Genomic DNA, 25875 nt, shown 5'->3' with positions numbered 1-25875 from the left:
GAAGGGAATGGCAACCTATGTCGGTTTTCTTGCCTGGAGAATCCCATGGATAGAGGAACCTGGCGAGCTACAGTCCATGGGGTCGCAAAGAGTAGGAGACGACCAAAGTGACTGAGCACACATACAGTCATCGAGCTTAAATCCCCAAATGTATCTCTCTAGTATATTAGTTCTTCTGTGATATTTTCAAGAAACATGATGCCTTACCAAAAGTATTTACTTTGACTAGAGAACTGTCTGTTCATTTAAGAATAAACGATCTTGAGCTAAATTTCACATTGAAATGTAGGCATAATGGTTTGTCTCTTCTGAGAATTATATTTTTTACTTTATTTTACAATTCATTATTTAAGTGAAGCAACCATCTTATGGCAGAAAGTGAAAAGGAACTAAAAAGCCTCTTGATGAAAGTGAAAGAGGAGAGTGAAAAAGTTGGCTTAAAACTCAACATTCAGAAAACTAAGATCATGGCATCTGGTCCCATCACTCCATGGCAGATAGATGGGGAAACAGTGGAAACAGTGTCAGACTTTATTTTCTGGGGCTCCAAAATCACTGCAGATGGTGATTGCAGCCATGAAATTGAAAGACGCTTACTCCTTGGAAGGAAAGTTATGACCAACCTAGACAGCATATTAAAAAGCAGAGACATTACTTTGCCAACAAAGATCTGTCTAGTCAAGGCTATGGTTTTTCCTGTAGTCATGTATGGATGTGAGAGTTGGACTGTGAAGAATGTTTAACGCCGAAAAATTGATGCTTTTGAACTGTGGTGTTGGAGAAAACTCTTGAGAGTCCCTTGGACTGCAAGGAGATCCAACCAGTCCATCCTAAAGGAGATCAGTCCTGGGTATTCATGGGAAGGACTGATGTTGAAGCTGAAACTCCAATACTTTGGCCACCTCATGCGAAGAGCTGACTCATTGGAAAAGACTCTAATGCTGGGAAGGATTAGGAGCAGGAGGAGAAAGGAGACGACAGAGAATGAGATGGCTAGATGGCATCACCAACTCGATGGACATGAGTCTGGGTAGACTCAGGGAGTTGATGACGGACAGGGAGGCCTGGCGTCCTGCAGTTCATGGAGTCGCAAAGAGTCGGACACGACTGAGCGACTGAACTGAACCATCTTCTTGACTATGTTATTTGTGAACGTCTCTACACTTCTAAAACCTAATGTGTGCTTTCATTTTCAGAAATACTGAACTTTGACATTTTGAAAGTGCTATTTAATGTATAAACAAGTTTGCTTATTATATTTATCTAGAACCTAGCAACTTAGATTTTCTATACAGCACAATATAAACCAGTTGAAAGCGAAAATTTCAATCGAAATAGTATTTTGACATTATTTTTCACATGACTATTAAGTACTGAGGATTATAATTTTGCTATAAAAGAACTTGACTTCCCCTAAGGAACCTCAGCATTTTCTAATGATCTGTCAGCAAAATATCTCCACAAATGAATTTATTTATTGAGTTCTGAAGTCCCAAGTTGTCTGAACAGTTTTCCAGTTGTGTGTGATGTCTCTCCAAATTTAATTTCTTCTTATTTCTTGACATCTAAGATCCATAGTGATTCTAAGAAGTGTGAAAAGAAAGTCCATCTGAGGCAAAATGGGATTATTTTAGCTCTCTCTTTGAAATTGTATTTGAAGTTCCCTGAATATTTGTGAATGTACGTTTAAGGGAGGGGGTAGAAGATTAATAACCCTCTGTGTTCTCAAAATGAGTTGTGACTCCAAAGTGTCAGACATGAAAATCCACGCGAATCAACCTGACTTTCTTTCTGCTTTCCTCAATAATGCATAAAATCCAGTTAGAGTAAATATCAGTTGCAGCCTTTAGTGACAAAGAAGGAGTAGAGATGAAGGAAATGGAAGGAGATAGGGAACTTGTTACTAAACAGCTAATCTCAGTCTTGCCTGTGGAAGAATGGATTTCAGGTGTTGAAAATGTGTATATGGGTGCTTGTGTTCCTTCAGGAGTAACTCATGAAGCTTTTGCCTGGATCTCAGAGGCTCAGGCCTCTTTAGTGGAGAATTCTAACCACGATGAGAACTTCCTTGTTCTCATAGTCTAGGACTGAGCGAGAACTTAACGATCCTGAAAGTGAGAAAACACTGAGTGCTCATGTGGTCCACAGGCTGACCAATAATATTCCATAAAAAGTGGATCCAGCCCATGTTTTTAGAAGACCATAGACTATGGATGGAGATAATCTTGGTCCAAATAACTGGATGTTCAGACTTATAATTCTTTTAGTCTTAATTCTCCTATATGTTTAGCAGCAAAATAATATCCAACTGGAAGATTTATAGTGTGAATTAGCATGATGTATCAAAAACAACTAACAAATGTCCAAGTACCTAAAATTGAGACATTTTTCCTTAATCCTTAGGTGTTAAATGTTAAGCATTTAAGGAATAAGTTCATTTAAAAAATAAAAAACAAAAGCCTACTATTTATCTCTTAAAACTGAATTAATGTGAATAATTGATAATTTAGAAGGGAGCAATGTTTGTGGGAAGTCCACAGTGACCACACTGCCATAATGTATTGAATAGTACTAAAATTAATCTATTTCCATCTGTCTTTGTTTGGCGATACCACTTGATCAGACACCACATATTATCTCTGAAAAGTGTCTCCTGCTGCTGTTGCACTGTCTGCTGGTTTTATTGCTTGCCCAGGAGAGATAATATTTCCTTTGGAAATGTGAATGAATTGGTTGGAAAATGATTTGCTTGTAGCTGATTCTATAGGACAAGCTTACCTGAAAATCAAATGTTTTTGAATTGCTGTAGTCTAGCAAGGGGAAAAAAAATGTAACATGCCCATCACCTTATAAATGGAAACATTTTTCTTACTAAGGAACTTGCCAAATAATAATTATTAGGAACTCCAAAAAGAGGCATAGTGTTTAATGCTTTTTTAGCAATTAAAACATCTGCTCGCTTATATGAGAATTCATTTATTCACTCACTTATTTAAGCAATATTTATTGAGTGTCTCTGGAATGTGAGTCACTACTATGTCTTTTTAGTTTTTTGTGGTAGTAATTGGAAGAACCTAAAGTGAAATATTGACAGCCCTAGCAAAACCAAAACAGATGGCAAAACAAATGATATGAAAAAAATCTTTAAAAAGATCCTTTATGTTGTTTACCAGGTGTCAGCAGCCCTGAGTTTCACTGCTTGTTCTCCTACTTGCTCTGGGACCTGCCAGTCATCTGGATATGATTAAAAATAATTTGTTGTTCAGTCGCTAAGTCATGTTCAACTCTTTGCGACCCCACGGACTGCAGCACACAAGCCTTCCCTGTCCTTCACTATCTCCTGGTGTTTGCTCAAATTCAGGTCCATTGTCATTTAACCATCCAATCATCTCATCCTCTGTCATCCTCTTCTTCTCCTGCCCTCAATCCTTCCCAGCATCAAGGTCTTTTCCAAGAGTCAGCTCTTCTTTGGCCATCAGGTGGCCAAAGTATTGGAGCTTCAGTTTCAGCATCAGCCCTTCTAATGAATATTAAGGGTTGATTTCCTAAAAAACAATTTACTCCCCTATAAATTATTAAGACTATGTTTTCCACTTATGTCCTCTGATGGTTCTAAGCATCAAATAGTATTGTGATTTGAAAACTCACTGTAGACCATTAAGAACCATAAGAAAACAAGAGCTATCGATTTGGTAAATGTGTCTACTCTACGTTAAGGTCGGTAATTTCAAAGAGTAACAGTTTTCAGAAAAAACAAGGCACTTCAGTAGGCTAATAAACAATAATTTTTTGATCTTACAATCTTACACAATAAAATTGGCACCCCAGTTGATGATTTCTTTAATTTCAATGTTCCTGTTCATTGGCTGTTTATCTTTCGTCAGTGACAATATAGCTCCAAGAATGAGACCACTTTACTTAAACGGAATTCTTTTGTTCACATCAACCACCTCATCTTCAAGCAAGATGCAATCTGAAAATTATAGGCAGAATGGAATTTGTTTTATTTAAAAAAAAAAGCTATTAAAGGAACCCCGTTACAAAGTAAAGCCAACTTTAGTTTGGACTGCACTTCCTGTGCAAATACGAAACACAAATGACAGAAGCTGATTGTGTTTCATATTTGTGGTTCGAGAAGTTTTATGAAGTTCAAGAAGGAGAGAGAGAACTGAAGAGATTGCTGGAAGTGTTTGCTCAGTTGATAGTAGTGATAAAAGACAGGAAGTACTAGGCAAACTAAAATGATGCGTCCGTGGTAGATAAGGGAAAGTGACTCAGGGCAAAATGAGCACAATTTCAATGCTGAACCTCAATCAGAGTGGGTAACATGATCAATTCCTTTAATGCATTTTTCTCTTAATCTTCTATTTTCTCTCGTATTTCCCCCTCTGGTAGCTCTGCTTCCTTATTTGAGAACTCTGTGGCTGACCCTCATGACTTACTTTACAATTCACGTACAACTATCACAAATTGTAAGACTAACATCTGGACTTTAGCTCACAGGGAAGAATATTTTTACTTGATAATTCAAATTGAGTCAGCTGTTGTTGATGACTTATAGTTACTAAAAGGGAGATTTCATCTCTACAAGCAAGTAAGGTACACCCAGAAAGTAACTTTTTGCAAACTGGGTGAGCAAAACTATTTTGTTCTTTCTAAAGAGGATGTTTTTTCAAGCTAAACATACTGTCCCCAGAGATTAAGTAGCATATTAGTGATTTGAAATTTACTATATAAAGTATATTGAATAGATAAAATCAGGACATCAAGAAATCACTGAAGGCAAGAATGTAGAAGTCTAGTGGAAAGTAAACGTGTTACTATAGATATCAACATGGATAATTCTCAAAAGGATAATGTTGAATGAGAAAAGCAAGTTGCAACCTGTAACACATATGTGATTATATTTATGAATATACATAAAACAACACAAAATATTTTACAATGTCTCATGTACATTTGTGGTAAAAGTATAATAATATGCATGAAAATGATAACACAAATGTTAGGGCAATTATTACTTCCAGGGAGAAAGGGTTGAGAGTGAGAGGGGTTTTAACTGTACCTACACTTTTTATAAATGAATGTTAATATTTATTGAGAATATTATTATGACCAGAAGTAGTAATGAACCCTAACAATAAGCTTTACAGTCTTAGATAATTTGTGCATTTTAATAAGTTTTTAATTATGGTAAATAAGTCACCAAGAAACATGTAAAATCAAGTATTAAACATCTTCTATAAAAGGCTGTGTAGTAGTTCATATACAAAAGTATGATAAAATGGTTTGTGAACAATACAGTTAATATCTTCATAGTATGACATGATGTAAAGCCTCCTATAACAAAGCTGGACTCTTTTCCCCAAACTTATTTTATATTATAAACTTTGGGTGATATTTAATTAATCTGGCTCTCATAATTTCTACCCTCAATTCCATTCTAATTTCATGAAGAAGATATGAGGAATCCATCAAACAAATTAAACATTGACTTATATTGTCATCGAATAGAAAAAGAATTTACCTTCTCAGTAAGCAACTTATCCTGTGGCAATAAGATAATATGCTATGTTTATTAGTCTAGACATCCTAGGAAAAGATATTTCCAGCTAGCACCAGATATTTTGACTTTCTAAAGGTAGAACTTTCCTGTGATTCCATTTTTAGAAATAAATAGGTATCAAATGAAAATTTGCTGCTGGAAAAAACCACAGCATTGATTTTTAGCCCAGTTAAGGGAAACAAACAACAGAGAAGAGACTTTTCACATTTCTGATACATTCTGAATGTGATAATTTAAGCAACTAAATCAATACTGACACTTACCTGCAGACACTTAACCTTTGTCTAAATTACTTTTCCACAACTATGATTCATTATTATTTCTTTAAAAAAATCAGAAGTAAATATGGTATTATCACTTGTTTCATAAATTTAGGTGGTAAGTTCATGGGTGTCTTTTTCATTGTTTTCTGAATGTTTTGGATATTCAAAAATTAAATATAGAGTCTGTGTATTCTGTTGGTATTGTGATGCAGTTTGCAATATATATCAATCAGTATATAGATTTGCCTGTTTCCAAAAAGCCAAAAGAAATGTACCCAAGTAGTCTTTTCTGTACTGTGGGGCTGCTATTTGCAAATAATATGCATTGTTATGAAGTGAAGTGACACAATATAGCAGAAATGGTAAGAACATGAGCCTTGGAATCTGTCAGACATAGTATTGAGTCTCAACTCCCAACATTTAACAGCTTCGGAAAATAGTTTTAACTTCAAGCTTCAGTAAAAAGGAAATCAAGTGACCTATCATAAGGGGAAGTTTAAGAACTAAATATGGTCATAGAGGTCAAATGTTCACCAAAGAGTTACAGAGTAAACAATAACTGATAGCCATCAGTGAGTTTATCCATGCCATTATGGAGTTTTTTTACTTACTTTTATACATTTTGAAAGGCTACTAAGTTTTTAAAATAAGTTATTGGTGTTTTGCTTTTGATAAAGTGCAATTATGGGAAATTGATGATAGGTGGTCAGTCCTGAGCTCTTTACAAAAGATGGTTCCTGATCTATTTATTTCTGTGATGACACTTCTTGGTTCATATCTGCTTCTGCCTGTTCAAATTAATTGTTTCTTTCCAGAATTTTTCAGGGAAGATACAGTGTGGAGAAGCATGGCATTATAAAAAGAGTTTCTCAATAATTTTACCGGTTATTATATAGTGTTTCCATTAAACAGTGTCTCTAAGGACGATTAGAATTTTGTGAATATAAAATTTGATAGTTGTAGTCTTCAAGCTTGAGGGAATGTTTAACATCTTTACTTTAAAATGATTCTAAAGAGGTTAAATGATTTGATCAATGCCACAAAATGAGTTACAGGTGGAGGTAGCTTTAGAACTTAGGTCTCTTGGTGCTTGGTTTGTCTTTTTAAAAAATAACTATACTGTTAAAAAATTAAGTATTTATAAAAATAGAATTATGCATGAAAATGAGTTGTGGACCTTTATGAGAAACTTTAAAGAAATAACAGAATGATGAAGTGATAGTACTGATTCCAGGCTTTTTTGTAGTTAGATTGAAGAAATGGGGTATGGAGAAATTAATCTAGTAGGAACATAAAAAGCAAAAGAATAGTGATATATAAAACATAGTTTCTGTATAGTTTCATTTTAATTCTTAATTCTGGATCCTTACGAAGATTTTCCCCAAAACATACTGTTCTTTAGGAAATCATTTAACATATTAATAACATATTTCATGTATTTCATGAATATTATATGTAAATATATAATATGGTATTTCAATAAAATATATTACAGAATTATATTTACATATTAAGCATATTAAGATATATTTAAAATGGTAAAAAATTGCATTTGCTCAATTATGTCTTATTGGTAGAAGAGTTTGAAACGATGCATGAATAAGTGAGAAGTAAGAAGCTGCCGATGGTGACTGCAGCCATGAAATAAAAAGACGCTTACTCCTTGGAAGAAAAGTTATGACCAATCTAGACAGCATATTAAAAAAGCAGAAACATTACTTTGCCAACAAATGTCCGTCTAGTCAAGGCTATGGCGTTTCCAGTGGTCATGTGGGGATATAAGAGTTGAACTATAAAGAAAACTGAGCGCCGAAGAATTGATGCTTTTGAACTGTGGTGTTGGAGAAAACTTTTGAGAGTCCCTTGGACTGCAAGGAGATCCAACCAGTCCATCCTAAAGGAACTCAGTCCTGAATATTCATTGAAAGTACTGATGTTGAAGCTGAAACTCCAAAACTTTGGCCACCTGACGCGGAGACCTGACTCATTTGAAAAGACCCTGATGCTGGGAAAGATTGAAGACGGGAGGAGAAGGAGACGACAGAGGATGAGATGGTTGGATGGCATCACCAACTCAATGGATATGAGTTTGGGTAAACTCCAGGAGTTAGTGATGGACAGGGAGGCCTGGCGTGCTACAGTCCATGGGGTCTCAAAGAGTCAGACACGACTGAGTGACTGAACTGTACTGCAGAAGCAAAGTGTATTCCTTATTTGGATGAATTAAATGATTTATTTCCTGAAACTAAAATTGACTCAAAACAGAGCTCACATTAAAATGTAGTGCTCATTTATATTTTAGAAAAAAACTTCAATTACTAAATTAATAATGTAATCTTTGTAGTTTAAATACCATCTTTTGATTGTATGCAGATCAGGAAGCAACTGTTAGAACTGGACATGGAACAACAGACTGGTTCCAAATAGGAAAAGGAGTACGTCAAGGCTGTATATTGTCACCCTGCTTATTTAACTTATATGCAGAGTACATCATGAGAAACGCTGGGCTGGAAGAAACACAAGCTGGAATCAAAATTGCTGGGAGAAATATCAATAACCTCAGATATGCAGATGACACCACCCTTATGGCAGAAAGTGAAGAAGAACTAAAGAGCCTCTTGATGAAAGTGAAAGAGGAGAGTGAAAAAGTTGGCTTAAAGCTCAACGTTCAGAAAACTAAGATCATGGTATCTGGTCCCATCATTTCATGGGAAATAGATGGGGAAACAGTGGAAACAGTGTCAGACTTTATTTTTTTGGGCTCCAAAATCACTGCAGATGGTGATTGCAGCCATGGAATTAAAAGACACTTACTCCTTGGAAGGAAGGTTATGACCAACCTAGATAGCATATTTAAAAGTGGAGACATTACTTTGCCAACAAAGGCCCATCTAGTCAAGGCTATGGTTTTTCCAGTGGTCATGTATGGACGTGATGGTCAGATGGTGAAGAAAGCTGAGCGCGAAAGAATTGATGTTTTTGAACTGTGGTGCTGGAGAAAACTCTTGAGAGTCCCTTGGACTGCAAGGAGATCCAATCAATCCATCCTAAAGGAGATCAGTCCTGGGTGTTCATTGGAAGGACTGATGTTGAAGCTGAAACTCCAATACTTTGGCCACCTCATGCGAAGAGTTGACTCATTGGAAAAGACCCTAATGCTGGGTAGGATTGGGGGCAGGAGGAGAAGGGGACGACAGAGGATGAGATGGTTGGATGGCATCACTGACCTGATGGACATGAGTTTGTGTAAACTCCGTGAGTTGGTTATGGACAGGGAGGCCTGGTGTGCTGCGATTCATGGGGTCGCAAAGAGTCGGACACAACTGAGCGACTGAACTGAACTGAATTCAGAATATTGGGCTTCCCACAGGTGGTGCTAGTGGTAAAGAGCCCTCCTGCCAATGCAGGAGACATAAGAGACAGGGATTTGATCCCTGGGTTGGGAAGATCACCTGGAGGAGGACATGGCAACCTGCTCCAGTATCCATACCTGGAGAATGTCATAGACATAGGAGCCTAGTGGGCTACAGTCTATAGGGTCACAAAGAGTTGGACATGATTGAAGTGACTTAGCACACAGCATGAATCCAGAATATGCAAGTTTCAAATTGAATAAAAAATGTAATCCCACATTCAGTCCAACAGAGGAAAGAATGCAATTATTAAAAAAGAGAAGAACTTTAGGGCATAACTTCACTCTATAAACAAAATCTAGAGGAGGAGAAAGACTTAGTTTGGCACTGGAGAGGTACTGAATTTTGAGCTTATCCTGGTATGTTTAGATTGTCAACTGACTGATTTGATTAGTTAGATTACACAGTAGTTATTAAAATGGCCAGAACTGTGAATTAGGTTTTGCACTTTCTTGTTTCAGAAGTGAACTCCTTTATAGCCAATATCAAAGGTTAAATCACAGAAGAAAAGGTCATTGGCCTCTACAGGACTGACTGCCTAATTCCTGCATCTCCCTGCATCTCTGGCTATATCTCTCCATCCATGGTGTGCTCTTCAGAGCAGCTGTATTCTCACTTGTTCCCTGGCACAGCTGATTGGTCCAGAGTTTGACATCTGAGATAGGCTGTCTTTCTATAGAAAACATGAGTCTTGCTCATTCAGAGATTGAAGATATAATTTGTATTTCATTGCACTGGGCTTCAGTAACTTGTACCCGAAAGAATTCTCATGAATACAGCTTAAATAGTATTATGTATGTAACCAAACACTTTCTCTTTTTTTTAATCCACTCATCTATTGTAGATGGAAGAGATAAGTGAGTTCACCAAAAACTTACTCATAGTGTTGTTCTAGAAAGAAAACTATAGGCCATTGGAAAGGGTTTTATTGTCAGGAATGGCATCTGTGGGTGGAAATGAGAGTAGAAATCATGGTCAGGTTGGCTCGGATACATGCTTGTAAAGACAATCACCATACTGTGGTCCCCAAACTTTCAAAACTTATTTGCTGGTGTATGCTAATCTCCATGTTAGATGGAATAAGCAAAGGAATTGGAATTCTACTGCTGTCACTCTGTTTACCTGGAAATAAGGTGTGATGTGACAAATTTAGTATAGACTGTTTCCCATAGGACTGACTCAGAGGAGCAGATGGCTGTGAGAAAGAAGTGCCATCCAACTGGTATATTCACAGTTTAGAAGATTGGCAAAGGGCTTTTTAACAAAGAGATACATTCTGTTAACAAAGGATTTTGTGTGGCCTCTTTCTGTCTTTCAGACACTTAAAGTTGATGCATGTACATCTGATATTTTTAGTGAATACCTATTCTCTGTTGTATTGAGTATAACTGAAAATTTTTTTCTTGGAAGAGTTTGCTCAATTTGTTTCCTTGAAACTAAGAGAATTCTTTGCATTTAATTCTAAAAATGGAGAGAAGCAACACAAATATTGGCTGAACAAGAGCTTCACTTGATTCAGGAACTGGTATTTTCATTTGAATAATACTTAACCATTTTGCAGTATATGTAGTCTCATTATAAAATGAACCACAGAGATAGTGACGTCCAGTGATATGCATGTACCAAGGTAGAACACACATAACCTAAGAAGATTTTTCATTTACGAGACTTTTCCTCAAAATTTCATCCTCTTTAGACTTTGATTTCTGCTTCTGTTAGATGGGGAACAAAGTCATTCTCCCTTAAAAGACAGTCTTCTGGATTAACAGATTTGTTGGTAAAATGTTTTTCCATCTTTGGAACAAAAGGTATTGATAATGACTAAGTGCCATTAATCCTTGGCTAGAGTGCTTTCATTAATTCCCTTATGTATATATGCATAAACTGGTTAGTTCAAAGAAAAGTATGTCTATAGATGCTCCTCTTTGCTCAGAAAAAGGCTTTTCTTACTTCTAACATAATTAATTTGCATTATAATTTAGATGCAGTGTCTGGTAAAGAAATGTTTTGTGTTTATGGTATCTAATGCACCTAGAGCCAGACATCCTGGAATGTGAAGTCAAGTGGGCGTTAGAAAGCATCACTGCAAAAAAAGCTAGTGGAGGTGATGGAATTCCAGTTGAGCTATTTCAAACCCTCAAAGGTGATGCTGTGAAAGTGCTGCACTCGATATGCCAGCAAATTTGGAAAACTCAGCAGTGGCCACAGGACTGGAAAAGGTCAGTTTTTGTTCCAATCCCAAAGAAAGGCAATGCCAAAGAATGCTCAAACTATTGCACAATTGTACTCATCTCACATGCTGGTAAAGTAATGCTCAAAATTCTCCAAGCCAGGCTTCAGCAATACGTGAACCGTGAACTTCCAGATGTTCAAGCTGGTTTTAGAAAAGGCAGAGGAACCAGAGATCAAATTGTCAATATCCGCTGGATCATCGAAAAAGCAAGAGAGTTCCAGAAAAACATCTATTTCTTCTTTATTGACTATGCCAAAGCCTTTGACTGTGTGGATCACAATAAACTGTGGAAAATTCTGGAAGAGATGGGAATACCAGACCATCTGACCTGTCTCTTGAGAAACTTGTATGCAGGTCAGGAAGCAACAGTTAGAACTGGACATGGAACAACAGACTGGTTCCAAATAGGAAAGGGAGTACGTCAAGGCTGTATATTGTCACCCTGCTTATTTAACTTATATGCAGAGTACATCATGAGAAACACTGGGCTGGAAGAAACACAAGCTGGAATCAAGATTGCCGGGAGAAATATCAATAACCTCAGATATGCGGATGACACCACCCTTATGGCAGAAAGTGAAGAAGAACTAAAGAGCCTCTTGATGAAGGTGAAGGAGGAGAGTGAAAAAGTTGGCTTAAAGCTCAACGTTCAGAAAACTAAGATCATGGCATCTGGTCCCATCACTTCATGGCAAATAGATGGGGAAACAGTGGAAACAGTGTCAGACTTTATTTTTTTGGGCTCCAAAATCACTGCTGATGGTGATTGCAGCCATGAAATTAAAAGACGCTTACTCCTTGGAAGGAAGGTTATGGACAACCTAGATAGCATATTTAAAAGCAGAGACATTACTTTGCCAACAAAGGTCCGTCTCATCAAGGCTATGGTTTTTCCAGTGGTCATGTATGGATGTGAGAGTTGGACGGTGAAGAAAGCTGAGCACCGCAGAATTGATGCTTTTGAAGTGTGGTGTTGGAGAAGACTCTTGAGAGTCCCTTGGACTGCAAGGAGATCCAATCAATCCATCCTAAAAGAGACCACTCCTGGGTGTTCATTGGAAGGTCTGATGTTGAAGCTGAAACTCCAATACTTCGGCCACCTCATGCGAAGGGTTGACTCATTGGAAAAGACCCTAATGCTGGTTAGGATTGGGGGCAGGAGGAGAAGGGGACGACAGAGGATGAGATGGTTGGATGGCATCACCAGCTCGATGAACATGGGCTTGGGTAGACTCCGGGAGTTGGTGATGGACAGAGAGGCTTGGCGTGCTGCAATTCATGGGGTCGCAGAGAGTCGGACACGACTGAGCGATTGAACTGAACTGAACTGAATGCACCTGCCAAATATATGATTATTGCCGCTAAGATTTTAGAAATAAAATGCCAAACTGAAAACAGAAATTGAGATAAAATATTTATAATGTATTTCTTTCCTGTTTTTATCCATTTGAAACATTTGCTCATCACAACAGTCATCAACAGATACACCAAATTAATCTGAAAGTAATACAGTTACTATGTTTTGACAGTTCAAAACATGTCAGTGTCTTCCTAGGGGAATGGATAGAATGAAGTAAACAGTGGCAGCTCTTCTCGTTTGCTCTCTCATTTAAATTTTCCTCCAAATGGTTTTGATCTTGACATTCTTTTGAAGAGACATTTTGATGAGACCTTCTAGAGTGGCAGAGATGTACTGGGGCTTCCCACGTGGCTCAGTGGGTAAAGAATCCACCTCCAATGCAGGAGACACAGGAGACTTGGATTCGATCCCTGGGTCAGGAAGATCCCTTGGAGGAGGGCATGGCAACCCACTCCAGTTATTCTTGCCTGGAGAATCGTTATAGGTGTCAAAGGGTTGGACACACCTGAGCGATTAAGCACAGCACAACACATAGAAAGTTAGGGTGCATACTTTTTCTAGATACTGTGCTAGAGTTGAGTATACAAAGATAAAATCAATGCCCCCTTTTCTCCCAAAATAGATTGTAAGGTATTTTCCTTTCTTTTTTTTTCCTTTAAGTATTCTTTGTTTGGGCTTCCCAGGTGGCACTAGTGGTAATGAACTTGCCTGCCAATGCAGGAGACATAAGAGATGCAGGTTCGATCCCGGGGTGGGGAAAATCCCCTGGAGAAGGGCATGACAACTCACTCCAGTATTTTTGCCTAGAGAATCTCATGGACAGAGGAGCCTGGCGGGATACAGTCCATGGTATGGCAAAGAGTCAGACATGACTGAAGTGACTTAGCATGCAGACATGCTTCTTTTAGACATGTTTTAAGCATATAATGGAGCCTTTATAAAAATGCAGTGGCGATATCTCCTCTATCAGAGTGATTAGAACGATTATTGAGTCAGAATCTTCATTAAAAAAAGAGAGGTCAGGTGAGTTTGGGGGACACTGTAGATTGAGAACAGCTTGGACACATTGAGTAGGTCAGTGCTGTGAAGGACTGTATTCACCAAGATTTGTTGGCTCAGTTATTAAGTATTGGAGTGGTTGTGTATCGATTATAGCCTGCCAGACACCTCTGTCCATGGATTTTTCCAGGCAAGAATACTGGAATGGGTTGCCATTTCCTCCTCCGGACCCAGGGATCAAACCCCCATCACCAGCATCTCCCACGTTGAAGGCAGATTCTTTACTACTGAGCCACCTGGGAAGCCCTATGTATTGCAGTCGCCTGCCCAAACTAGGAAAACTGGCAGCATTAGTAGAAGAAAAGAAACATGAGTCAGATAATTATATAGTTATTTATTTATCTGTTTATTCATTCAACAAATATTTGTGGTCACCTATAATGCACTAGGCTTTCTTTTAGTTGCTGGTATAGGATACCCCAGTGACCAGAATTCCAGTGCTCATGAAGCTCACATCCTGTTGTGTGACAGGGTATAGGAATGGTTGTTCAGAGAATGAACAAATAAGCAAGTAAATACGTAGTTTACGTGCTGATAATTGCTGTAGAAAAAACTGTTGTATAGTATGGGATAAGGAGTACCGGAGATGAACAGGGGTTTGGATAGTTTGGTTCCATATTGCATAGGGTAGCTTGACAAGCTTCATTGTAAACAAAGCTGTGAAGAAGGTGAGGGAGTATACTGTGCAGCTCTGGAGAGAACAGGAGAGTTCTACGAAAGGGAAGAGCAAAAGCAAAATTCTTGAGATGGGAGTGTAGTCAGTATGTTGAAGCACCAGAAGGAGTCCAATGAGGGGTGGGGTGAGTGAAGTATGCTGAGGCAGGAAGGACAAGGGAAGCCTGATAAGAGAAGTCAGGGAGGCATCAAGTGGCCATGTTTTGCAAGGACTTTGGCATTTAAGCAGAATACATTTGAACAAGAAAGTGTCACGATCTGAGAATGGGTTGAACAAAAGTGAACGTCTATTCAAAATGAACTAATACAGTTTTCTGAATTCTTTTGAGAATCCGTAAACAATTTATACTCTTGGTAGACAATATCTTGTTCATTTGAGTGCCTAATTTGGGCCTAAGGGGAATATGAATAGCTGTTGCAGTGGTTGATGAGTGAAGTATCAAAGGAACGGAAAGCTTGTGCTGTTGATAAGGAAGAGGGAAAACCTAGCTGAAGGCCTCAGAGGATATTCTCCAGGGGATGGTTCACTATGCAGTATAGGGGCTCCTGTCCTCTGTGCCATTCGCTTGGACCCAGAGTTCTCTCTCTTAAGTAGTTTGTTCAGATTTAACAAACATTGATTTAATATGCAATATTTTCCAAGCTTTGTTGTAAAAAGTTTTACAAAAATAAACTAACGAATCCTCTTGACTACCCACTTGAAGTAGGTTCTGTGATTCCAGTTTTACAGATGGCAAGCTGAGGCACCATTCTAGGGGTGGGGCGTGGTCTTGATAAGAAATGTGGGACAACAGTCACGAGGTAAAAACCCTTTCTTGAAAGCGAGGCTGAGCAAAGTGATCATTACAGTTCTACAATATCATCCTTTCTGTGGTAAGAAACAGGACAGAGTTATATGATATATGTTCTGGGTGAATTGAAAGCCAAAAGATTGGATAAAACATTGCAACTCGTATAGAAAACATGTTTGAAATTCTGACTGGGAAAATTATTTTGAGCCAGAATTGAAATTCTAGTTTGCCTAAAGACCTGTTGTTATTACTATTACGATTATCTTTTGACCAATGAATTATGTGACAATTCAGCTGTTTTGCCAACTCTCTCATTACTTGGTCCTGCTTGCACACCTGTCATAATCTGTGCTCCAAATGCCATATAATTACAGGATTCAAGCGCTGCTTTCTGTCCAAATTCTTTAAGGCACCAAGTCAAGAGCTTTGAAAATGCCACCACCTTCTCTGAAGCAAAGAGAAATGTTTCCTAATTGGGGTTTGACTTTCTTGAACAGAATAATTTGAAAAGAGAGACCACAAAAAAGGAAATAATAAAGGTCATGACTAAGGGTCATAATAAAACTCTCTTAAGAAAATAAAATATCTGAATGTGTGTGGTACCAAATTGTGACTCAAACAACAAAGACCTTGGTGAATTAGTGCTCTGGGGACATAAAGGAAGCTGGTCTAACATAATGAAGAAAGCTGAAATGCACTACTTTACTGAATGCATGTATGTGAGTGTGTGTGAGGAAGGCTGTGGTAGATCTCAGTGGACCAGGATGAGAAGAAAGGAATTCAATAACAACTTTTATTGATAGAATTAAATTTATGACAAAATGACCTTTTCCTGTTTCTTGTCTTGGTGGCTACTACTGAAATGGTGACACTTGGCAACTTGGCATGGTCTTTTTTTTTTTCCACTCTGTTTACTTTTTTTTCAGTATGTTTTCTTTCCTTAATTAAAATGACAGTGACTTTATTGCTGAAAGTAGGTGGTATATTCGGAGAAGGCAATGGGACTCCACTCCAGTACTCTTGCCTGTAGAATCCCATGGATGGAGGAGCCTGGTAGGCTGCAGTCCATGGGGTCATGAAGAGTTGGACTCGACTGAGCGACTTCACTTTCACTTTTCACTTTCACGCGTTGGAGAAGGAAATGGCAACCCACTCTACTGTTCTTGCCTGGAGAATCCCAGGGATGGGGGAGCCTGATGGGCTGCCTTCTCCGGGGTTGCACAGAGTCAGATACGACTTAGCAGCAGCAGCAGCAGCAGTAGTATGTTGGGGAGATCTGTGGTGAAGACTGCTAGTTGGCCCCGGTATCCAAGTCTCCTCTTTCTCTATTCATCGATTAACTTTCCTAGGTTTTAGCTGATCCAGTGTTTGTCCTGCTGGCATTTTCCCTTCTGGTCTGCTTTGTAGCTTGATGTGCCAGTTGACTGTTTAATGTTTCTTAGAGGAAGTGATGTGTGCTACTTTGAGGTTATGCCCTTTAGAGGAAACTGCTTTCCCTCTCCTAGCCTTCCCTTTCTTTCTTCAGATGGTAATATACAGGTGGGAGTACTGAGTCTGCTTCAGCTTCAAGCATGTGATAAGGACAACACACTAGTTATATCAGCCAGCATGCAGGCTAGGAAATAGAAACCACCCCCAGGTATCCCAACCAGAGAAGGACTTAGCACGGTGAATTAAGTACTTACAAAATAAGCACGGGGATTGGCAGAGTGAAGTTAGAGAACCACCAGAGGACAGTTGGTTTTAAGTTTGCATCATTGTGTTTCTGAGGCAGAGGGCAGACAACTGCTGCTGTTGCTGTCCGCCTCTGCCACCACCTTGGCTGCCCATACTACTGAAGAGTGGTCTTTAGAATGTGGCTTCTGCAAATACTCACATCTCTTGAAAATTGTTTGAGAGCCACCACTGTATCCACTCGTGTAAAATAACCTCTGCCTGAGAAGGAGAAATATCATATGGCATCCCTTATATGAGGAAAAGAAATGATACAAATGAACTTACTTACAAAACAGAAAGAGACTCACAGACTTAGAAAACAAACTTATGGTCACTGGGTGGAAGGATGGGGAGAGGGGTAGTTAGGGATTTGGGGATGGACATATACACACTGCTGTATTTAAAATGGATAACCAACAAGGACCTACTGGATAGCACAGGGAACTCTGCTTAATGTTGTGTGGCAGCCTGGATGGGAGGAGAGTTTGGGGGAGGATGGATACATGTATATGTATGGGGGAAAATGTATATGTATGTGTATGTGTATGTGTATGCATGCTGCTGCTGCTGCTGCTAAGTCGCTTCAGTCGTGTCCGACTCTTTGCAACCCCACTGGACTGTAGCCCACCAGGCTCTTCTGTCCATGGGATTCTCCAGGCAAGAATACTGGAGTGGGTAGTCATGCCCTTCTCCAGGGGATCTTCCTGACCCAGGGATTGAACCTGTGTCTCCTGAGGCTCCTGCATTGCAGGCAGATTCTTTACCACTGAGCCACTGGGGAAGCCCGTGTATATGCATATGTATATGTATATGTACATGTATATGTATATGTATATATACATGTGTGGAGGAGAATGGACACATGTATCCACCATTCACCTGAAACTATCACAATATTGTTAATCAGCTATATTCTAATAGAAAATAAAAATAGTTCAAATTAACAGAAAAAAGAAAAAAAGAGAAAAGACCAGAATCCAACAGCTAAAATAAAGCCTCTTCCGATTTCTACTTTCCAGACCTCCCACAAGTGCATCTTATTGGCACAATTAATATTACTTCTGGAAGACTAGCTGCTAGGAAGCCTGCAAAATGTGGTCATCTGTCTCTGGCCATTGTGATAAGGAGGTGAGAATGTACCCCAAGTATCAGTACACAAAATCTAGAGCACTAGGAGTCAATGGCAACAAAATAAAAGAAGCCTGGGTCCCGGAACCTACGGGATATCCAATCAGTCCTGAACCATACATCAGGAGTTTAAATGAGAAATAAACTGTTGCCTTGTCTAGTCCACCATTTTTTTTTTTTTTTTGGATTTTCTGTCAGTTGCAACTTAATCTAAGATTAAGTAATTCAATTTTTTTTTTCATCAGAAATGGAATGCTGTAAATAACATGTGGTGTTGGATTAGTGTAAGCTTCCAGGTAACAAGAACTCATTGCAGTTTAGAAGCTGGTGACCTCCTTTACGTCATCGTAAATATTTGGGAACACCATTCCCAAAACTCTCTTGGAACGCAGTCTATCTGCCTGCCTATCCTCAAAGCTTTAGGGAAAATAAGAATTCAAAATTTTGTTATTGTTATTGTTGCTATCACAGATTTTAGAAGTGAGGTATTTACTTAGGGTAGAATTGGCCAGGGTAAAAGAAGAGATGGAGGAAATATTGCTCTGATAAACTCAACCATATCTGACTCTAACTGGAATGCAAACTGAGAGTGTAAGACCTCCCAGGGTTAAAATAGCTCACTACTTCTGTTACCCAAAGCAAGACAGCAGCTTTAACCAAATATACAGCAATTTCCAAGCTAACTATGACAGCAAAGCTACTTTGGATAATTGCAAAGGACCAGAGATGGCTGTGTTTCAATACTTATAATTTACCCCTTTTCCTAATGGGAAATCCTATTCCTACTTCACCATTAGCTATAGTAGGGGGGAAAGTAATTTGTATTTGATTTGTAGTTTTGCAGACCTGTCCAGACTCATCACTCAGACATGCTGGACTTTGATCTGGATACTGGAATTGGAGGGGACTTTGGCATTGGATTCCTTCAGGAGAGGTAAAGTGTGTTCCACTTGTAAGAGGAGTGAATCTAAAGAGGCAGAGTATGTTACAGCCTGCTGGTTGCCACTTAACATCTCTTAGAGAATGGACATGTGGACAAAGCAGGGGAAGGGAGGATGAGATGAATTGGGAGAGTAGGCTTGACATATATACACTACCATGTGTAAAATAGATAGCTAGTGGGGAACTGCTGTACAACACAGGAAGCTCAGTCCAGTGCTCTGTGATGACCTAGAGAAGTGGGATGGGGTGGGGGTGGGAGGTTCAAGAAGGAGGGGATATAAGTATACATATAGCTGATTCACTTTGTTGTCCAGTAGAAACTAATACAACATTGTAAGGCAATTATACTTCAACAAAAAATATTCTAAAAAAGAGGCAATGCATTTGCCTCTTCATCCCTTCTTCTGGCTTGTTCCCTCCACACTGATAATCACCATCTTGGACCATGAAAACACTTTTTTCCCCCTTATTGTTTTTATTTTTTAAAACTGTTTTCTAAAGTATCTTAGAATGGAAAAAACAACATATAAACCTTCAACGATTAGCTTATTGACAACATTGTATGAGCTAATTTTTGCCAAACTCAGAGAGATAGGCACAACTTAGGATTTTGTTTTAAATCAGAATAGGAGAAAAATTTCTCCATGTTCTTCTGTTACCTTTCATTTTGGTTGATACAAAAATTTTAGTTTCATGTATTGTGTAAATGATCATATATTTTCACTCAGACATACAACTAGTGTTTTATCTGCTTTGTAAGACATGACTTTTATTCCTTTAGAAGGCAGCAAAATAAAAATAGAGGAAGGATTTACTTATAATACAAAATACCTCATTCAATTTTTCAATTAAGAAAGAAAGAATTGAATGTAACTATCTCAACCCCAGTTTATATTCTTTGTTTTTCTCTGGTTTCCCTTTTGCCTTAAGCAATGAAAGGGATTAATTTTGTGTAGTAATTTAAATAGAATTACTTGCCAAAAATCCTCTGCCAAGATCAGTGAAAGGGGATTAATTTTAAGCTGCCCTAATCAGAATATTTTTAAGAAAAAGTGAATCCAGAAGCAACTATTTACACTACAGGCACATCCATTTTGATACCATTTGTAGTAACTATTTTCTCTCAAAATTACTTACAATTATCTTTTACCTTTTTTGACAAAAGGTTTTGAATGGTAAAATATATCACTGAAGATTCTAAGTTCCTGAATTTGTATGACAGTATCCTGTAGCACTGTATAGAATATATCGTTTTTGGTTAAAACCAATGCATGATTATTCCTCAATTCCTCTTATATTCCCTAATTTTTCATTTTGGAGAGAGACCAGGTCTCTGCCTAATGGTCATAATTTTCTTCCTTTCATTTCGGTGCTGACAAAAGCAGCCTAAATACTCCTGTTCATATTTTGAAGTGACACATGGGCATATAAACCTTATTTTTGGGAATTAGTATATTCTACCCAGAGAGGAACCAGAATAGATAGCAAATAAAGACACTTGGACTTCCCTGGTGGCTCAGATGGTAAAGCGTCTACCTACAATGTGGGAGACTCGGTTTCAATCCCTGGGTCGGGAAGATCTCCTGGAGAAGGAAATGGCAACCCACTCCAGTATTCTTGCCTGGAAAATCCCATGGATTGGGGAGCCTGGTAGTTTACAGTCCATGGGGTTGCAAACGGTCGGCCGTGACTGAGCGACTCCACTTTCTCACTTTTCTAAAGACACCTGGGGCAGGGCATCAACACAGAAATATCTTCAGTATATTTCTGGATGTTCAGAATTTCCAAAAGCAAACTCAAAATATCAGGATAATATGAAGATAAACTACTATTTCTTCTCTTATTCTTTAGGGATTGTATCTTGACAGCACTGGTTTTGATTTAACATCTCTTGTCTAAATCCACTGCTTCTCATATCACAATTGACCCAGGAATAGCATTTTTTCTTATTTTCATTGAAGCTGAAACAGTTCTCATGAATCTATGCCTCTCCATGGAATCAGATAAATTATTAGGCTCTATGTATGTTTTGGGCTTCAGGGGCAAGAAAGTAGGGCTGTTCTGAAGAGGACTGGTGGTATATTCAGGAAGGCAAATGTCTAGTCTTGAAAGAAATTAATACAGAATTCAGAATCTGGAAGGCCAGAAGCAGTCATCAAGTACAAATATAAGGTGAGGTCTTAGTCTATGGCAGGTGCTACATGCTTCTTACCCTGCTTTGTATTATTTCTAGGTGTACCCTAAAAGGACTTTAGAGACTGAAGACAAATCCTTTCTGGCTAAGACTAGAGTATGCATTAGTACAGAGATCTTCAGGGTAAGCCCTGTTGTTGTTTAGCTGCTGAGTCATGTCTGACTCTTTGCAACCCCATGGACTGTAGCCCACCAGGCTCTACTATCCGTGGGATTTTCCAGGCAAGAATACTGAGAGTGGGTTGCCATTCTCTTCTCCAGGGGATCATCCTGACCCAGGGATTGAACCTGGATCTCCTGCATTGGCAAGGAGATCTTAGCAGCTGATAAAACAAAAAGGGTAAAGGAGAATATTTGAGGTGTAGCAATTTATCTTGAAATTCCTATATTTTTGCAAGTAACATATACTAAGTGATCTACCTCATTAATCGCAGAATTAATATCTTTCATACTTTCTGAATTTACATTTCCCTATTATTTATTTTAATCATTTTCTATTCATAAGCATAAATGTATGGAGCAGAGAATACAAAAGAAAAAGTTGTTTTTACAGTATGGACTTGATGTATCTTTCTTAGACCGACTTTTCACCACCAGCTGAACATTTCTTCTTTAAAATAATGATGGAAATGACATTCTCTCTCTTAGAGCACCTAGTCTCATATATTTACTTTGTGGATTTCATCAGCAGGAAGACGGGGCCTTTGCTTTCTGAAAACACTTCTAAGTAGGGAAAAGAAGCTATCATTTATCCAAGGTCATTTTATTGATGATCAAGAAGCCAATTAAGCTTATTTCTTTCAACCCCTTACTTTGTGCAGTAAATAGAGTTTATGGCTATGGCCCTTTAATCCTGTTCTCCAGGTAAGAGCTACAAAGAGAGTCCTTGGTGCCCTGAGGTGGACCATTTAACTTTGCAAGGCTTTAACTTCCTCATGGATAAAATGGATGTAATAATAGTACTTACTTAAGATAATTGTGAGGATTGAATTAATAACATGTGAAGTGCTTAGAAAGGTTAATAATACATAGTAAACACTTCATAAATCTTTTCTCTCATTCAAATCTTACACGGATCCTATTCAGGGGTGCTGCTTGCCTTATTTTATGAATGAAGGGATTGACTTACAAAAAGACATAAGTGACTTATTCAAGTATTATCATCATCAGATGATGGTGCAAGGTTTGGAATCCAGGCCTTTGGTCTTTTGACTGTAATTTTTTAAATGTTCTAGTATTTTAATGTACTCATTACTATCTTTAATCAGCTAAAGTTTCTGTGTGAATGCCAATTGATCACTTGTTTTTATATTATACTTTTATAGCTATTTATAAACTGTTCACCAGATGCTAAACTTACTTTTTTTGTGTGAAAAAACAGACTCCTGTACCTTACTTTGTTAGTTGCTAAAGTAGAATAACTACTTTGAGGGTAGTTTTTATATTAAAATAAGATACTGTAGTTTGCCATAATGGTCATACAAGTACTTCAAGATTAACTAGTTAGATTTGAGAAATACAACTAAAATTTGATGCACATATAAATTAAAAAATAGCAGTATACCTTATCAAACAGCTGCTCTTAGAGACTAAAAAAAAATATGATGAGCTAGAAGCCATGACTTCACATCTTTTGAAACTAAGTTCTATTCACACATAATACTAGCACACCATTAAACAGATTTCTACTTAGCACTCGTCCTCTCCACTATATTAAAGATGTAGGATTTAAAAAACTTGTCCTTACCTCTTAAGAAGAAACTACTAGGTAAATGTTGCCACAGCTGGTGAAATGAGACTTATCCAGCAGAATCACAGGTCAGTTGGGATTTATCGAGATCTCTCTGTGCTTTGAATTCTGACCACTTCCCCCCTTTTCCCACCAAATCATGATCTTTTCCTTAAGTCAATTCAAGACAAAGGTATTAAAAAAATCTTTAAATATTTCTAATGCAATAAACATTTCCCAGATGTTTTGAAAATTAGAGTATTGATTTCATATAAAGCCAAATAGCAGAGGGGGTAGAGTTAATTGAGGAAGGAGAGGAAGCTGAGTTTTGGACCAGGTTTAGAAAAATAGAAACTTCTTCCATTTATGAACTCTGTTTTTGTTTACAGATAGGAGATCTTACTTGAAAAATATTAAAAACGTAATTTGAGAAGTAATTTTGTAGATGCTAGTGTTCCTTATCTAGTCTACATTTTACTAAATATAAGGAGGTCTGTTTAGTCTTTCCCTTCAGACTCTGAGCTACTTGAAGGCAGGGATAATTCCTGGAGCCCCAGCATCCTACACAGTAAAGTAGAAACTGAAAACTCTAGAAATATTTATGAGATGGGTTGTTGAGTTTTGATTCAATTATACCATTATAATCCAAGATAAATTGTTTACGGTGTGTGTGTGTGTGTGTGTGTGTGTTTGTGTGACATCTTTACAAGGAGGTGGGATGATATTGAAGTGGGAAATGGCAACCTACTCCGGTATTCTTGCCTGGAAAGTTCCATGGGCAGACGAGCCTGACGGGCTACAGTCGATACAAAGAGTTGGACCGACTGAGCGACTGAGCACACACACTGCTTGACATCGTGTTAGAGAATAAAATCCTAGTCATATCCATGGCACTTTGGGAATTAAAAGAAACTTAACTCAATCCTTAATTTCTGATTCATTTCACACACTTCTCAAGTCATTATTCAGCACTGATGGTGCAGTGGGGACAAGATGACCTGAGGAGTATCCATACCCACATTATCATTGGAGAATGGCTTGACCTGGATCGTTCAAGATCCTTGGAAGTGAGAAGAGTGGCCAGTGCAGACGGCAAGGCACAGGTGTTGCCTGCTCCGTGCTGGCAGTAGCCCGTTTCCGACAGGCTGCTGCACTGGGCACGATCTGAGGCTCCCAGGTGGTCTTCAAGGACAGCCTGCACTGCAGCCAACTTGTTCTGCTGAGGTCAGGGAGAGGGCCTGGGCACACAACCAAGGATCTGCAAAAGGTAGAAGTGAGTTATTAGAGGGCAAGTGTTAGCATTTGGGAATATGATTCCTGACTAGTGATAAGGAAATGATTAATTCTCTCAGGACAGTTGTGCTGTACTTAATGCTACTTTAAGGTCAGTGGGTACTTTGAATGAATATTAAAGAGAGAAGATTTTGTTACTAACACCTTAATATAATGTTTACTTAACAATTTGGCATATGGCTGAATCTCTGCACCTAGGGGTACACAGTTTCTGTGGCGTCTCATCAGCTGCATTTTCTTGGAAGTCCTAACAGTAGCTGACCAGACACAATCTGAGACAATCATCCTGATGGTGACCTCCTGCATCTCTGCTTACACTGGGCTCTGCAACTTCAGGCTCTTGCAAGACTGTGGGATTTATTAATCTTAGGCTAGACGTTCCATCCTAGCCTGGTACAGAAAGACCTTTAGTTCAAAGTCTCAATAAGAAAGATGAAGTCACGTCATTACCTCCAGGCGTACTTCACTTTATATCCTTTAATGTCTCCCAATACACAAGGTCACCTTAGTGACCCATTCCGCTTTTCAGTCATCTTCACAATCTGGGAATTGTCCTCTCCATTCCAACACACACACTTACTCCTCACCAGCCACTTAAACTTTGTTTCTTACAATTTCTGCTTTTTGTAACACAAACTCTACATCTTTACACTCTTCAATCGACACTTCTTCTATATCTCAACACAAATGATGATGATATTCATATTTTCCACACTTTACAATATCTGAAATAGAAATACATATGAAATCCATGCTGTTTTACAGTTATGACTGGTAATTTAAGAATTCTTGGTAGTATGTAGAATAATGGGCCTTTTATCCCTGAGAGCATCATAGATTACATGAAATACAGTAGCTCTTCTGAAGAGAAACCTCATCACTTTTTCTTGAGCAGATGGCTTTCACTTGTTCATAAGCCTCCCAGTGTGCCTTGCCCCCTTGCTGGTGAGTTTGGTTTCTGCTTTGAGATCTACAGTCCTGTGTAGACCGCTATCATTCTATGGGATCACAGTACAGGAAGTATTTATAAATCTGTCTGTAACTTCAGACTTCAGTATTGGTTTACACGTAAGGGGCATCTCCTGTTGACCTATTCTCTTTTAAATAAAATAAAGTTTAGTAAAATTGGGAGAAACAAAAACATATATTGTGAAAGTCACTTACCTTAGAAATGACTTGACACTACATGGAAAAATATTCTTCCTAATAAATACCAGCAGCAGTTTTCCTTGTTTCTCTCATGGCTCTTTGTCATCAGAGTTGAGGAGAATATTTAAGTTATATTTGTGGTTCTGAATGAAAACAAAATTAATCTATCTAAGTATAGTATTATCTTTCATATACATCATTACTTGAATTGTAGTAGAAATTTTATAAGAATTTACTTTGTTCATTTATTCTGGTAAGTCTGACAAATTTGTTTTTTGTTTTCTCATTTTTTTTCTGTTAGTTCTTATACTGTCTTAAGTTTGCTAAGTTAAAAAGAAGCTTTAGAAGCTGGTTCTATAATTCTT

General features: G+C 38.2%; 1 protein-coding gene across 1 annotated transcript in view; it reads left to right on the top strand.

Annotated features, from left to right (window-relative positions):
* The window catches only part of COXFA4 (cytochrome c oxidase associated subunit FA4), a 298091-nt gene that overhangs the window by 143603 nt on the left and 128613 nt on the right, over window positions 1-25875 (top strand). Inside the window, exon 5 of the mRNA XM_081535365.1 lies at window positions 19041-19138. Coding sequence (XP_081391491.1) covers window positions 19041-19138 — 98 coding nt within the window. The remainder of the gene's footprint in view (window positions 1-19040; window positions 19139-25875) is intronic.

Source organism: Giraffa tippelskirchi, chromosome 10 (assembly GCF_054371585.1).
Source record: "Giraffa tippelskirchi isolate mGirTip1 chromosome 10, T2T-mGirTip1v1.2.pri, whole genome shotgun sequence".
Taxonomy (NCBI): Eukaryota; Metazoa; Chordata; class Mammalia; order Artiodactyla; family Giraffidae; genus Giraffa; species Giraffa tippelskirchi.
The sequence above is the reverse complement of the archived record's forward strand: the minus strand, read 5'-3'. Positions and strand labels throughout refer to the sequence as shown.